The sequence below is a fragment of the Microcebus murinus genome, chromosome 16 (assembly GCF_040939455.1).
Source record: "Microcebus murinus isolate Inina chromosome 16, M.murinus_Inina_mat1.0, whole genome shotgun sequence".
In the NCBI taxonomy this organism is placed as follows: Eukaryota; Metazoa; Chordata; class Mammalia; order Primates; family Cheirogaleidae; genus Microcebus; species Microcebus murinus.
Window position 1 is genome coordinate 53,004,709 of NC_134119.1, and position 12,154 is coordinate 53,016,862.

Genomic DNA, 12,154 nt, shown 5'->3' on the forward strand with positions numbered 1-12,154 from the left:
AAGGGCAGTGGTTCCTCACCCCACTAAAATTTTATTTTATCGCTATATTTCCAATGCAAGGACTAGAATATAACATTCTAACTTGAAAGACTGAAGGTACTCTGGCTCTTTGAGGGTAAGGGCCTGGATCACATGCAGTTCCTTCCTACACTAAGAACCAAGTACGTTCTTCCTCACCTGGTTCCCAAAGTAGCATACAGAAATAAAGCTCCCCTTTGATTAAAGGCTGAGAGCCTGAGAAACCATAAGTTGTTCACTCCCCATTTGGCAATGAGAACAACCTAGTAGAAAGCAGATTTCATTCTTAAATAACATTTCTTAATAATTTTCCAGATCTTTTGTCTTTTCAAGCAAATGAATACCTTTATTAACATGGTAAGTTTTTTTTTTTTTAAACATGGTAGGGTTTTGACCTCAAATACTTGTTAGGTCTGCTACTCAAATGAACTTACAGCTGGACAACATATGAACCTTGAAGATGCCTCTTCCCAGTCCACTTTAGGGTCCAATGCAGACGATTCCATGCTTTCTTTCCTCCCCTATCCCCTCAAGGGTTTTTGCAAACATCTCTTCCATTTTATGCCCAGAATCCCTTGAAATACATCAGGGTATTACATCAACTTGTACAGAATATCAAGATCTCATCCCCTATTCTAGGCTCCATGTCAAATAAAGATGAATTAGGTTGTCCAAATAAACTCACCAGACAGGTTACATCAGATAGTGTACCACATAGAATTTAAATTTTGAACAAAATACATCTCTCCTCCTTTGGTCTCACACAGAAATTAAAATCCCCAAATACAGACAATACTATCCTCCACTCAGTCTTCCAGATTCATTAGGCCTCGCCAAATCAGCCCCATCCACATTTCCAGTTGAAGTCTGGTCCTTTCTTCAGCAGCTGCTGCATGGAGTTGTCTTCTAGAATCAATACAGCTCCTTCAGTACCTCCAGAGCTAGAGAACTCCAACTCTTGAGTCTCTCGTGTCACACAGAGACCAAAGTTCCAGGGAGCTATCAGGTCACACAAGAAAGAGCAAAGCACCTCAAAATTTAGAAATAACAAAAGCCCAAGAACAAATGTGACTGCTACAAGAGCTTACAATCTAGGCTCTAATTCCTGTATGTGAGAGCATTATTCAAACAAACATTATTTCTCCAAACGAAAACATTTAACAATCAAAACTCATATTGAGGTCATCAAACCACAGACCATAGCAGAAACGTAGTGTAAGTGAGGACAGGGTATAGACAGAGGAAAAAAAGAGAAAACAAAAGGCTCTCTGGTTTCAGCTTCTCCAGGGTGTCAGCCAATCGCCATCAGTCGACCAAAATCCATTGGCTGTAAACCTAAAGCACAATTGGGAGAATTTCATCATCCAGAGGTTAATACTGAGAGAACAACCCAGAACCCTCACCAACTCAACCATGCAGGATGCCACCTCCTCTAGATGCCATCAGACTCAATTCAGTCTTCCAGCAAAATCCAGAACTGTCCACTGGCCTTCTCTCTGGAAACTCTCTATTTCTATACCCCCTTGCTGGACGGCCTGGATTGTCTGTTTTTGTTCCCTTAGAGACTTTTAGACTTAATGTCCTGTAATTGTTCTATAGATTGTAACCCTTAGGTTACAACCAAACACGTCATCAAGCAAAAACCAAAACCACCTTATTTTTCCAAATTACCAACATAAAAAACCATTTCAATGGTATCCACTGATACCTTCGACCCCATGTGGATTTTTATTAAACCATTTTCCTCAACGGTCACGTTCACGGCCAGCGACCGAGACTCCCAGCCGGCTCGCGCGGCCGCCCCTTACCGCCGACGCCGCTTCAAGACGACTCGCTCTTCTCTATCCGCCGGACCAGCTCGACCAGCATCTCTGCCATCTTCGCGATCTCCTTCGCCTTCTCCTCGGCCTTCTCGCACCTCTTGGCCACCCTGCCCTCGACTCCATCGCTGGGGCTCTGCAGATGATTCAGGGCGCTCTCCTCCGAGGCCTCCACCTGCGTCTTTATCTGGATGAGCATATTGTCCATCTCCCACAGCTTGCTGCGGTTCCGCAGGTACGCCCGCCCGCGCTCGCGGGTGAGCGACGCGATGTCCTCGCGCATCTCGTTGATGACGGGCAGCAGGAACTGCTCGAAGTCCTCCTCGGGCTCCAGCACCTCCACCTCCTCGGGCTCCGCCAGCTCGACGACGTCCAGGGGCCGCATCTCCTCCTGCTGCTTCGCAAGCGCGCGCGACGTCTGCTGCAGAGACAAAACGGACACTCGCTACGTTTAGCAACACAACTCCAGAATATTCTTTAAAACTTTTACCCTTTTTAAACTTTTCTCCTCAGAGAAGCCACGGAAAGCGACTTACGAGCTGAGAAGCGGCGAACAAAATGGAGTCTCGGCCGTCAACCAGCGCTCTGCGCGTTGCGGCTGCTTTCACGACAGCCGAGCGTCTTTACGGTCGGGCTGCGAGGCGCGGGTGCGCGCACGACGGTAAAGGGCGGTGCGGCGCGCTCACGCAGGCACTCACGAGCACGAGCGCGCACGCTCTGTCCCATTCCGGCTCTCCCCGTACGGGGGGCATCCCCTGTTCTACCCCGGTTCTGCAGGGTGATCTCTTCTGGGTGGCCTCCACATCGAGGGCTTCTCGAGCGCGGGAGTTGACATTGTTAACAAGGTCCTCCTACACCACGACAGGAGGGTCCTAAGTAATGGTGTCGCAAAGGCGGTGACATCCCTGGGGTGACTTCCAGCCCTTTCCTGTCACGTGGGGCCGTCCGACCCCTCTCGCCGTCCTGAAGTGTAATGTTCGCTCTTCCTTGGATTACAGTCAGAAGTGTCTGGGTGTCTCTTCACCAACCCACCTCCCAAGGGTCAAAGCCTGGTCGGATTCACCCTGAGGCCCCGGCGGATCCACAGTTCAGTTTGTGGAAAAGACATTGTCAACCTTGCACCTGTCTACCGAGAGTGCTTGCATTTAGCTCCGTGTTCCTAACGCCCTGGGCAGCGCTTGGGACGCATTAGTAAATTTGCTTTAACATTCACTCAACACACAGTTTAAGGAAAAATTAATTTCCTAGCCTATCGATCAGTCCTGAAACAGCATTAAACATTTCAGGAATCCAGTCTGCCTAAGTGCCAAAGATTGGCTTTGGGTTTCCAGTCAAATGGATATACATCACAGCTTTGAATTTGGCAGAGTTATAGATTAAAAGAAACAAAAGCATATCTTTTTTGAAGACTTCTCAAGTTCTTTACATCGTTTGCTCTTATAAAAAAATGCAATTTTTGGGCTTTCTTGACATATCAGAGGCAGCTAGCTCATCATTTTTTTGGTATGAATAAAAATACATGGCTCAAACAACAAGACACCATTAAACACCTATTGGAATAGTCAAAATCCAGAACACTGCAAACACCAAATGCTGGTGAGGTGGCGGATCAACAGGGACTCACATTCCTTGCTAAGGGCAATGCAAAATTATACAGCCATTCAGAAGACTGTTTGGTAGTTTCTTTTCTTTTCTTTTCTTTTTTTTTTTTTTTGAGACAGAGTCTCGCTTTGTTGCCCAGGCTAGAGTGAGTGCCGTGGGGTCAGCCTAGCTCACAGCAACCTCAAACTCCTGGCTCAAGCAATCCTCCTGCCTCAGCCTCCCAAGTAGCTGGGACTACAGGCATGCACCACCATGCCCGTCTAATTTTTTGTATATATTAGTTGGCCAATTAATTTCTTTCTATTTATAGTAGAGACGGGGTCTCACTCTTGCTCAGGCTGGTTTCGAACTCCTGACCTCGAGCAATCTGCCCGCCTCGGCCTCTCAGAGAGCTAGGATTACAGGCGTGAGCCACCGCGCCCGGATGGTTTGGTAGTTTCTTATAAAACTAAATCATACTCTTACAACATGATCCAGCAATCACACTCCTTGGTATTTACCCAAATGAACTGAAAACAAATCATTTATGTGAGAGAAGAGGAAAGGGCTGGCTCGAATGAAGGAGGGGAAGAATCTGGATCTTAAAATGTATAATTTTATTTTTAAAAAATAAGAAAGCCCCAAATGTGATCATTTCCTGCCATTAGCCTGCTGGATTAGCAGTTTACTCCCCACCCCGGGTCCCTCCGCATAGCTCTTCCATGTCCTGGTACTTTTCTGTTCCACAGAGTCCCTGGGGCAGCCTTAGGGCCAGCAGCCTCTGCTGAGGGCTCACTGCTGTTGGAAGTGAATGAAGAATGTCCGAATTTCCTTCGGGTGGATGGTGATGGTGGGGCCTTGTGACGACCTCGAGGGAAAGGTGGAGCGGCCTGGGGGCAGAGGTGGTCTGTCCAGCACTGTCCCTCGGAGTTTCCTCCCAGCCTCCCCATCACAACACCTTGCCTGTCTACAGTCTGCTGTGGCTTCCACCGTGACCATGGCCCTTGGCTGTCCCCACCTGCTAGGACTCCAGCTGCAAGTGGGCCTTTGGGTTTCTGCTTTACCCCCAGCCCAGCCCCACTGGCCTCATTTTCTAATGGGATTTTGGACTCAAGGTCTAAGAGCTTTCTCACTGAGGTGCCTGGTGAACCTTGCCCTTTGCCTCACTGGGCTCCACTGAGGTCACGCCCTGGGGTTGGGCTCCATTCTTGAGAGGGAAGCCTGTTCACCCATCCCTCACCATCCATCGTCCTTCCTTCCTTTCCCCTTCTTTCCTGCCTCCTTCCTTCCTTCCATCCACCCATCCATCCATCACAGACTGAACATCCACCATGTACTGGGCACTACGCCATGTGTCGTGGGCAAAGAGGAGGTACACGGGACAGAGGAAACACTTGGGCAGGGCAGCAGAGGAGGCACTTGACCTGGCCAGGGACTCAGGGGAAGCCTCCGGGGAAGTGTGGGCAGGAGCTGGCCAGAATGAACAGGACAAGGGTGTTCCAGCAGAGGTGACAGCACAGGCAAGGACTGGGAGGCATGAGGCTGCCTGTGGTGCGCAGGAGCTAACAGTGGTGTGTGCAGCGTGAGCCCTGGAATGGCTGATGTTAGCAGGACCCAGCAGGCAGAGACCCTCGGGGCCCCCTCAGGAGCATGGGGCTCTCACCCAGGGCATTGGCAGGGCGTGTGGCCCGTGTGCGCATGTGTGTGGAGGATGTGTGGAGCTCTGGCAAGTGAAGACTGAGCCTTTCTTAGCCCACTGGTAGAGTTGGGAGGGCTGCAGATTTGGAGAGGGAAGGCAGCCACTCAGGTAGTACAGGTGTACGGGGCAGATGGCTGGATTTGAACCAGTCTGTCCGGGTCCTAAGCCTGGCTGGGATCCCAGGCAGGGGGCTAAAGCGGGGGCTCCCAAACCTCTGCAGTGGACAGTCTCCGTTCCCCAGCTCCAGCGGCGCAGTGTGCTCACGTCCCAGGTCCCTGTGAGCGAGCGCTCCTCCACCGCCGCGATGGGCCCCAGCCCCCGCAGAACTGCCTGCAGGAACAGGAGCAGAGGTGAGAAGCTGCACCGGGAAGCCCCAGATCTGAGCAGAGAACCAGAGCAGCAGCCACGCCGTGGACTGTGTGTCCTCAGGGCTCCAGGCCCTGCCCTGGTGCCCTGCACACCTCCTTCACCTACTTCTCACAGCACGGCAGCAAGAACAGGACTGGCTGCTCATTTTGCAGATGAGAAAACTGAGGCTGGGGAAGCATGTGCTTTGCCAGCAGGCCCAGGAGGCCTTTGAGCTGCTGGCACACGCTGTGTCCCTCTCCGACGATGCACGAGTGGTACTGTGCCCCACCCAGGATGAAGCCGGTCAGAGTCATCCCATCCCCCCATTTCCCAGTAAGCTTTGTCCCAGTCTCCCCTGCAGCTAGGGGAGGCAGAGGCCCACACAGTTCTGGAAAAGTCTGCAGAGTGCGAGGGTGGGGATGGTTCTTGGAGAAGCTTCTGTGCACTGAAAGGAGCAGAGAGCCACTCTAGGGCAAGGCTCTTCTGCTGCTGCCACCCAGCCCCCTTCTGCCTTTAAATTTGTTCCTGTGGGAGGCCTGTGCCATCTAGTGACCACAAACAAGGACACGGGACAAAGAGCCAGCGTGCTGATGACAGCTGGATGGGAACGTGGTCTCCGGTCCACACTCTCGTCAGGCGAGAAAACAAAAGCACTCTGTTAGGTGTTTCATGACTTGCAGCCAAACACACTCCCAGCTGTCAGTGCGTCTCCACCCCCCCATGGGAGAGAACCCGTGGCGTCCACCCTGGCCATCCCCTCCGCTCGCGGCCGCAGCGCTTCTTCCTATGAAACAGGCAGCACCCATGAGCAATTCCGGATTCCACACTGCCTTCTCTGCTCCTGCTGGCTCGCCGGGGCTGGGGACCGGTGGGGAGAGAGGCAGCCCCTCCATGGCTGGCCGTGAAGGAGGCAGGCACCTTGGTGCGGCGGGAGGTTGCAGCGCCTCTCTTGATCCTCTGAGGACACGTTGAAAAAGACCCAAGGCAGACACGCAGAGACTTACAGACATTGTGTGTGAGCAGGAAATGAAACAAAGAGCTCCTAGCACCCAGAAAGAAGGTGAATTCAGGAAGAAACGAGGTGTCTCGAGGCGCGGGGAGCGCATGTGGCGGGGTGAGGGGCTCTGAGGACTACATGGGGCACTGACACCTGATGAGCTCCCAGGCACCCTTGCACGGGGCCTCAACAGCCCTTGGGGCAAAGAACTCTCACCTCCCCCATTGTACAGGTGAGGAAACTGAGGCCCAGAGGCATGGGGCACTTGAGACGCCCATGGAGGCTGCTGGAGGCAGACCTGGATTGTCCTACTCTAAGTCACCCCTCAAAGGCGTTTGTTTTGTCATTACACAGATGATATCTGTGTTGTTTAAAAAGTTTTACAACAAGAATAAATAATAAATAAACACAGGCTTGTAACACTCAACAAACGCAGCAGACATGAAGAGGCAGGGTGGGCGGTGAGGCAGGTGAGCCCACCAGAGCCCACCCGGCATCCGTCTGCGAACACGCTCTGAGGGCCCTCTTTGCCGAGGCCATTTCTCAGGCAGGGCCCTGCCAGGGAGGCCTGATCTGGTGGGGGGGCAGCACTGGTACGGGGGTGGGGCAGTTTACCTCCAGATCCACTGTTACCGGCTGAGACAGGACTGGGTCCTCGCCAGCCTCATACAGGTGGTGGAGCCGCAGCAGGACACGGTGGAGGTCAGCCTGGGCCTCCCCTCCATGGCCTTTGGGGGCAGAAGGAAGGTGGCATTACCAACCCTATTGACCCCAGTCTACACCTGGTGACTTACCACTTGACTCCTCTATCTCATGACAGACAAGGAAACCAAGGCTCAGAGAAGGGCAGTCACCTGTCCAAGGCCACACGGCTGGGGCGCTGCAGAGGGAGGCTCCCCACCCAGGTCCAGTGGACTTTAAGGGCCCCCACCATGACGCCATCAAGTCTCGGGCATGAGTGAACCTGTCCCAAAATACTCCAGGTCTCTCCTTCCCTGCCCCTCTTAAGTCGCGTGAGCAGCGTGGCCACTGTGGCCAACGCAAAGCGAGCAGAAGTCATGTGTCACTTCCCGCCAGAAGCTTTTTCCCCGCTCTGGTGACCGAGGAAGCACGTGTTGCAATGCAGCCTCCGTCGGGGGCACCTGGCAGCCACGGTGATAAAAAGCCTTCCTGACGACCCCCACAGGACACTGGTGGGGGAAAACGAATTCATACTGTGTAAGGACAGGGAGGCTTAGGGCTCTTGTCACTGCGGCATAAGCCCTAATGGATACAATCGTCTCGTTCACCACGTGATGTACACGACCTCGTGTCCGTCTGACCCTCCTGCACAGAAAGGCTCATTGCTGTGCTCCCATTTCACAGATGAGAAGACCAAAGCTCAGAGGAAAGTACTGAGTTTAAGGTCCCGGAAAGGGCAAGGCCCGGCTGACATCAGTGTTTCCCAAACCCCAGCTCTGCAGCTATGCCCCAAGGCCAAGTGAAACAGACTGTCTAGGGGGTAGAACTGAAGCATCAGTATTTTTAAAGAGCTCATCACGGGGCTATGAGGTTGCTGGTTTTCAGAATGGCACACAGGAATGGCTGCCCAAGACCACAAAAGCTAAGAGGTTTGTAAAGTGGCTTCTCCATGCTCCTAGTGCATGGTCCCGGGTTCGAGTTCCAGAGGCAGGGAATGCCCCATCTCCTGGCCTGTATGGCAGGGTGACGAGGGCTCTGGCTTCCCTAGGCGGCTGCGAGTGTCCAGGGAAGCCGGCTCCTGATTCTCCCACCAGGGCGTCTGGGCAGCCTGCTCGGCCAGCCCCTCTCTTCCTGCCCCCATGTGGAAGCAGGCCGCCTGCAGGAAACACGTCCTCACTGGCATCCTCACCGGCGCTGGGCCACGCCCACACGCTGGAAGGAAAGGCTCTGCAGCTGCTGGGGGACTGCCCCGCTCTGTGTCTCTGGGATGGGGAGGTGGCAATGCTGGGGTTCAGCCCTGGGAAGCCAGCCTGGCTCCAGGACTCGGCCGCAGCCTCCAAGGTGAGCTTTGTCAGGACAAGGGTGTTGCTTGGCCTTTTGGGCTGATCCCATGTCTTGCTTCGACACTGGCCCAGGACTTGGAGGTTAATGCCTCCTTCTCCTTCTCCTCCTTGCTCTTAACTCTGCGGACTCTTACTAAGCCGTCTTTCAGGTGTGCCAGGCCCTGGGGACAGGAGGATGGTCGAGGCACAGTCGGACCCTGCTTTGAGCTGCTCACAGTGTAAAGGGGCAGTAAGGTGCAGCTGTGGCTGTGGCCACAGGACAAGTTGGCTCTGGCAGGTGTTGCCTCCTCCGGAAGCCCTCTCTGATGCCCTGCAGGCTTTGTTTTATCACAGTCACCACCGTCTGGTGATTTGGCTGTTCCCGCTCTACCGAGAGCTCACAGAGACCAGGGACCTTGCCCACCCTGGTCACTGCTCACTCCCCAGCGCCCAGCACAGGACACACTGGTCACACAAGTGACTGGGAGCTCCCAGCAGACAGGCTGCCTGACCTGGAGGACGAGCGAGGGGGACTCGGGGCTCCAGGAGGTGTCCCTGCAGGAGGCAGGATGGGAGTGCAGCCCTGAGGGTTGGGCAGGATGTGGACAGCAGTCTGGAGTTGGGGGTGAGGTGGATCCATTCAGAGACCGGTGTGGGCTGGTCCTGGGCTGGGGTCCAGGCCCGCCCTGTCCCTGGCTTGCGGAGTGACTCTGGTCACTCACTGACTCTCTGTGGGCCTCGCTGTCTCCTTTTGCCAGATGGGGTCTGGGTGACCTTGCACAGCCATGACAACTCTAAGGTGAGCCCCCTTTGGTGGTGGGCTGGAGGCCTGGCTGACTCAGGGAGGAGGAGTGAATCTGGGCCCCTTGCACACCTGCCTCACCTTTCTGAAGATTCTGCACGTGCTCAGTGTGGTTTGAGCTGTAGTTCCAGCCCGGGATGCTCAGGATCTGCAGGTGAACATTCGGGGGCAGTGTCACGGCCTCGTGCTTCTGGGGTCCTGGGTGGTTCAGGGTAGTCCCTGCAAGGCAGATGGACAGAGTGAGGACAGGGTTTTGGGGCTCAGCTCCTCCTCCTGGCACTCAGAGCTTACACATCATGTGCCCCTGCCCCTTCCAGTCTCCCCCACCCACCCCCGAGCATAGCCTACACCACATCAGCCTGAAGCACCTACTGGTGCCAGTGCCTCAGGCTGCCACCTCCTTGCCTCTGCTCGTGCACTGCTTCACCTGAAGGCCTTTCCTCCTGAGTGTCCAACTGCAAATCATGGTGTTTGAGGGCTGCAAGGACCCTGAAGCTCCTCCAGCCACTTCAAACTAGTGACCAGGAGAATAAGGCCCAGGGAGGGGCACAGCTTGCTCAAGGTCACAGCAAGTCCATGATGCAGAGCTCCATCTCTACTTGAGGCCTGGGGGCCAGTCCCCCTTGTGTTGTGATCTACCAGTCTCTTTGCTCAGACGGCACCTCGGTGCCCTCTCTTTCTAACTCTGGATTTTCAGTGGGAGCTAATATCTTCTCATAATATCTCAGGTCACACCGATCTGTCCAGGCACGGGCCACCTGACCCCAGTGTGACAAATCAGAATCCTTCCCTGGGACTTTTGCACTCAAGACTGAAAGTCCGAGTTATCAGTTTCTTTTGGGTGGGGGAGACAGAACTGTTCTATGAGACCAGCCCCAGAGCTGCTCACAGCCACATGCCAGGTAGGGGAGAAGGATGGCAGCACAGGTGAGGGATGGAGAGGGACAGCCTCAAGAGGGTTCTTGTCTTTGAGGCTAAATTACACCCCTGCCCTCTGCTCAGTGCTGTGGGCCTCATGGTACACTCTCCTTGGGGAGCAGCGAGTTTGAGCTGGTTTCTCTCACTTGCAACCAACAGAGACCAGAGTGAGGGCAGGTGGGACGGCGCTGACAACAGCCATGGCGCTTGCTCAGACATGCTGACATCTCGCTCTGCAGGAAAGGCGCCCAGTTGCTAGGAAGAAACCACTGACCGAGTTAGGAGCAGACCCCGACCCTGCCAAGCCAATCAGATCGCCCCTCCCGGGAATCTGAGGCAGGGAAACTGAGGTGCCGGGCAGGTAGCTTAGTGGTAGTCCTGGGAGAGATGGCCGTGAATGTCTGTCCCCAAGATACTGGAGCTGCCTGCCTCCCGCCCGCCCAGGCCTCTTGTCCTGTTCCTCCTTAGATTTCAGAGCTTCCCCAGGCTCTGCCCGACTAGCAGTCCCTCCATTTCTGCTACTTCCACACAAAGAGCCTTCACTGACACCCGGCCCTGCTCACTGCACTCCTCCTGGCTTGTGGTCTCACACTCCTCCAAACCCACAAAGCACCAGGCCATCGCCGTGGCACGGCTCCCTCTCTACCCTGAATCCTGGCTCTGTGACTGTGTCCTCCCCATCCGGCAGCCCATGAGAGCTCCTGTAGGGCAGGGGCTGCCTCTCATGCGCTACAGCTGTGGTGCACTGCAGGTGCTCAGAAAATGTGTGCTGCATGAGTGAATGACAGCCTGCCTACTTGCTGACGACCTGGGAAGGTCCTGGCTCTAAAACCAAAGCAGGGAGAACCTTAAAACACATTCTAATCAAAATCTCTGCAAGTGAGTAGAAAAAGAAGAGTTCATGGATTAGTAAGAATGGCACCAAATTTTACCTAGATCTTTAATTCTTTAAAGGCTGCTCCAAAATATCACCTTTAAATGTAATCACTGTTTAAGGTTTCTCATGTCCCACTATTTGAATAAAGATTAGGACTACATGGTTGTTCATCTATAGAAACCTCAGTGGAGGCAAAGCATTAACCTTGCAGACTAGACTATGGACTAGAAGCACCCTCACCTCGTGACAGCATACCTAGATTCAGACAAAACCAGTCTTTTAAATGCTGAGCCTTCAGACCTGAGGTAACATAGTGACATAATGTCATATTAAGAAAGTAAAAGATAGATCAAGGAAGAAAATGGAGAAGACGCAGGGAAGAGGAGTGAGGTGAAGTGGGTGTGAGTACCAGCTCTGTGCTTGGACTGCTGTATAACCTTGAGAGAGCCACTGTTTTCCCATCTATTAAATGAGGGGGTTGGACCAGAGAGCTCTGAGGTCCCTTCCTGCCCTAAAGCTGCCCAGATTCCTGAGGGCACAAGCCCTTCCTAAGACCCACGCGGGCCAGGCTGGCTTGTTCTGGGGCAGTGGTGACGAGTATTCTGAAAGGGTGCTCCTTTACCAGCCAGCTCTCCGAACAGCACCACGGGCCTGTGCTGCAGTGCCAGCCCGCTCCTCTGGCGCAGAGCAGTGGTGGCCGACCAGGGCCCCAGCAGAAGCCAGAGTACTGGGTGGACAACCGAGGTGTCGTTCAGCGTGAGGTTGTATCCCAGATCCCAGTCCAAGTTGTTCCACAGCCGCCGATGGAGCATGACCTGCAGGAAAGTACTCCTGAGAGGCCCGTCCCACCTGAGCACGAGTGTGGGTGGCCACAGGGGGCTGTGGCAGGACAGACTGTGCCTTCTCCTACCTCCACCTGCCCGTTCCCCTGGCTGGAGACGCCGTGTGCCCGCTCGGACAGCAGCACAAGCCTGCTTCTGCCATCCTCCACGAAGGCCGACTGGACCATGGGGTAGTAATTCTGCAGACATAAGCGTGACCATGCTGGTGGTTGGGGTGAAGGGTGAAGTAGGCAGGCCACTTGGTCAGGG

At 54.1% G+C, this 12,154-nt stretch overlaps 2 protein-coding genes across 3 annotated transcripts in view; both read right to left on the minus strand.

The window, feature by feature from the left end:
* Positions 1–336: 336 nt before the first annotated feature.
* On the minus strand, positions 337–2,488 carry MRFAP1 (Morf4 family associated protein 1). 2 transcript variants are annotated; one of them, XM_012747697.3, is made up of 3 exons: positions 2,375–2,488; positions 1,827–2,259; positions 337–1,353 (listed from the first exon to the last, which is right to left on the minus strand). In XM_012747697.3, exon 2 carries the CDS (start codon positions 2,221–2,223, stop codon positions 1,840–1,842), a length of 384 nt encoding a protein of 127 aa, XP_012603151.1. In that variant the 5' UTR covers positions 2,224–2,259; positions 2,375–2,488; the 3' UTR covers positions 337–1,353; positions 1,827–1,839. The 2 variants fall into 2 exon arrangements, with proteins under 2 accessions (XP_012603151.1, XP_075849059.1); XM_075992944.1 differs by having other exon boundaries at positions 1,827–2,256; positions 2,375–2,424.
* A 1,527-nt stretch (positions 2,489–4,015) lies between these two features.
* MAN2B2 (mannosidase alpha class 2B member 2) overlaps positions 4,016–12,154 on the minus strand; it is a 39,623-nt gene continuing 31,484 nt past the window's right edge. The window contains exons 14-19 of the mRNA XM_075992945.1: positions 11,974–12,084; positions 11,686–11,878; positions 9,350–9,487; positions 7,079–7,191; positions 5,331–5,448; positions 4,016–4,309 (exon numbers count right to left, since the gene is read on the minus strand). Coding sequence (XP_075849060.1) covers positions 4,212–4,309; positions 5,331–5,448; positions 7,079–7,191; positions 9,350–9,487; positions 11,686–11,878; positions 11,974–12,084 — 771 coding nt within the window. The 3' untranslated portion in view covers positions 4,016–4,211. The remainder of the gene's footprint in view (positions 4,310–5,330; positions 5,449–7,078; positions 7,192–9,349; positions 9,488–11,685; positions 11,879–11,973; positions 12,085–12,154) is intronic.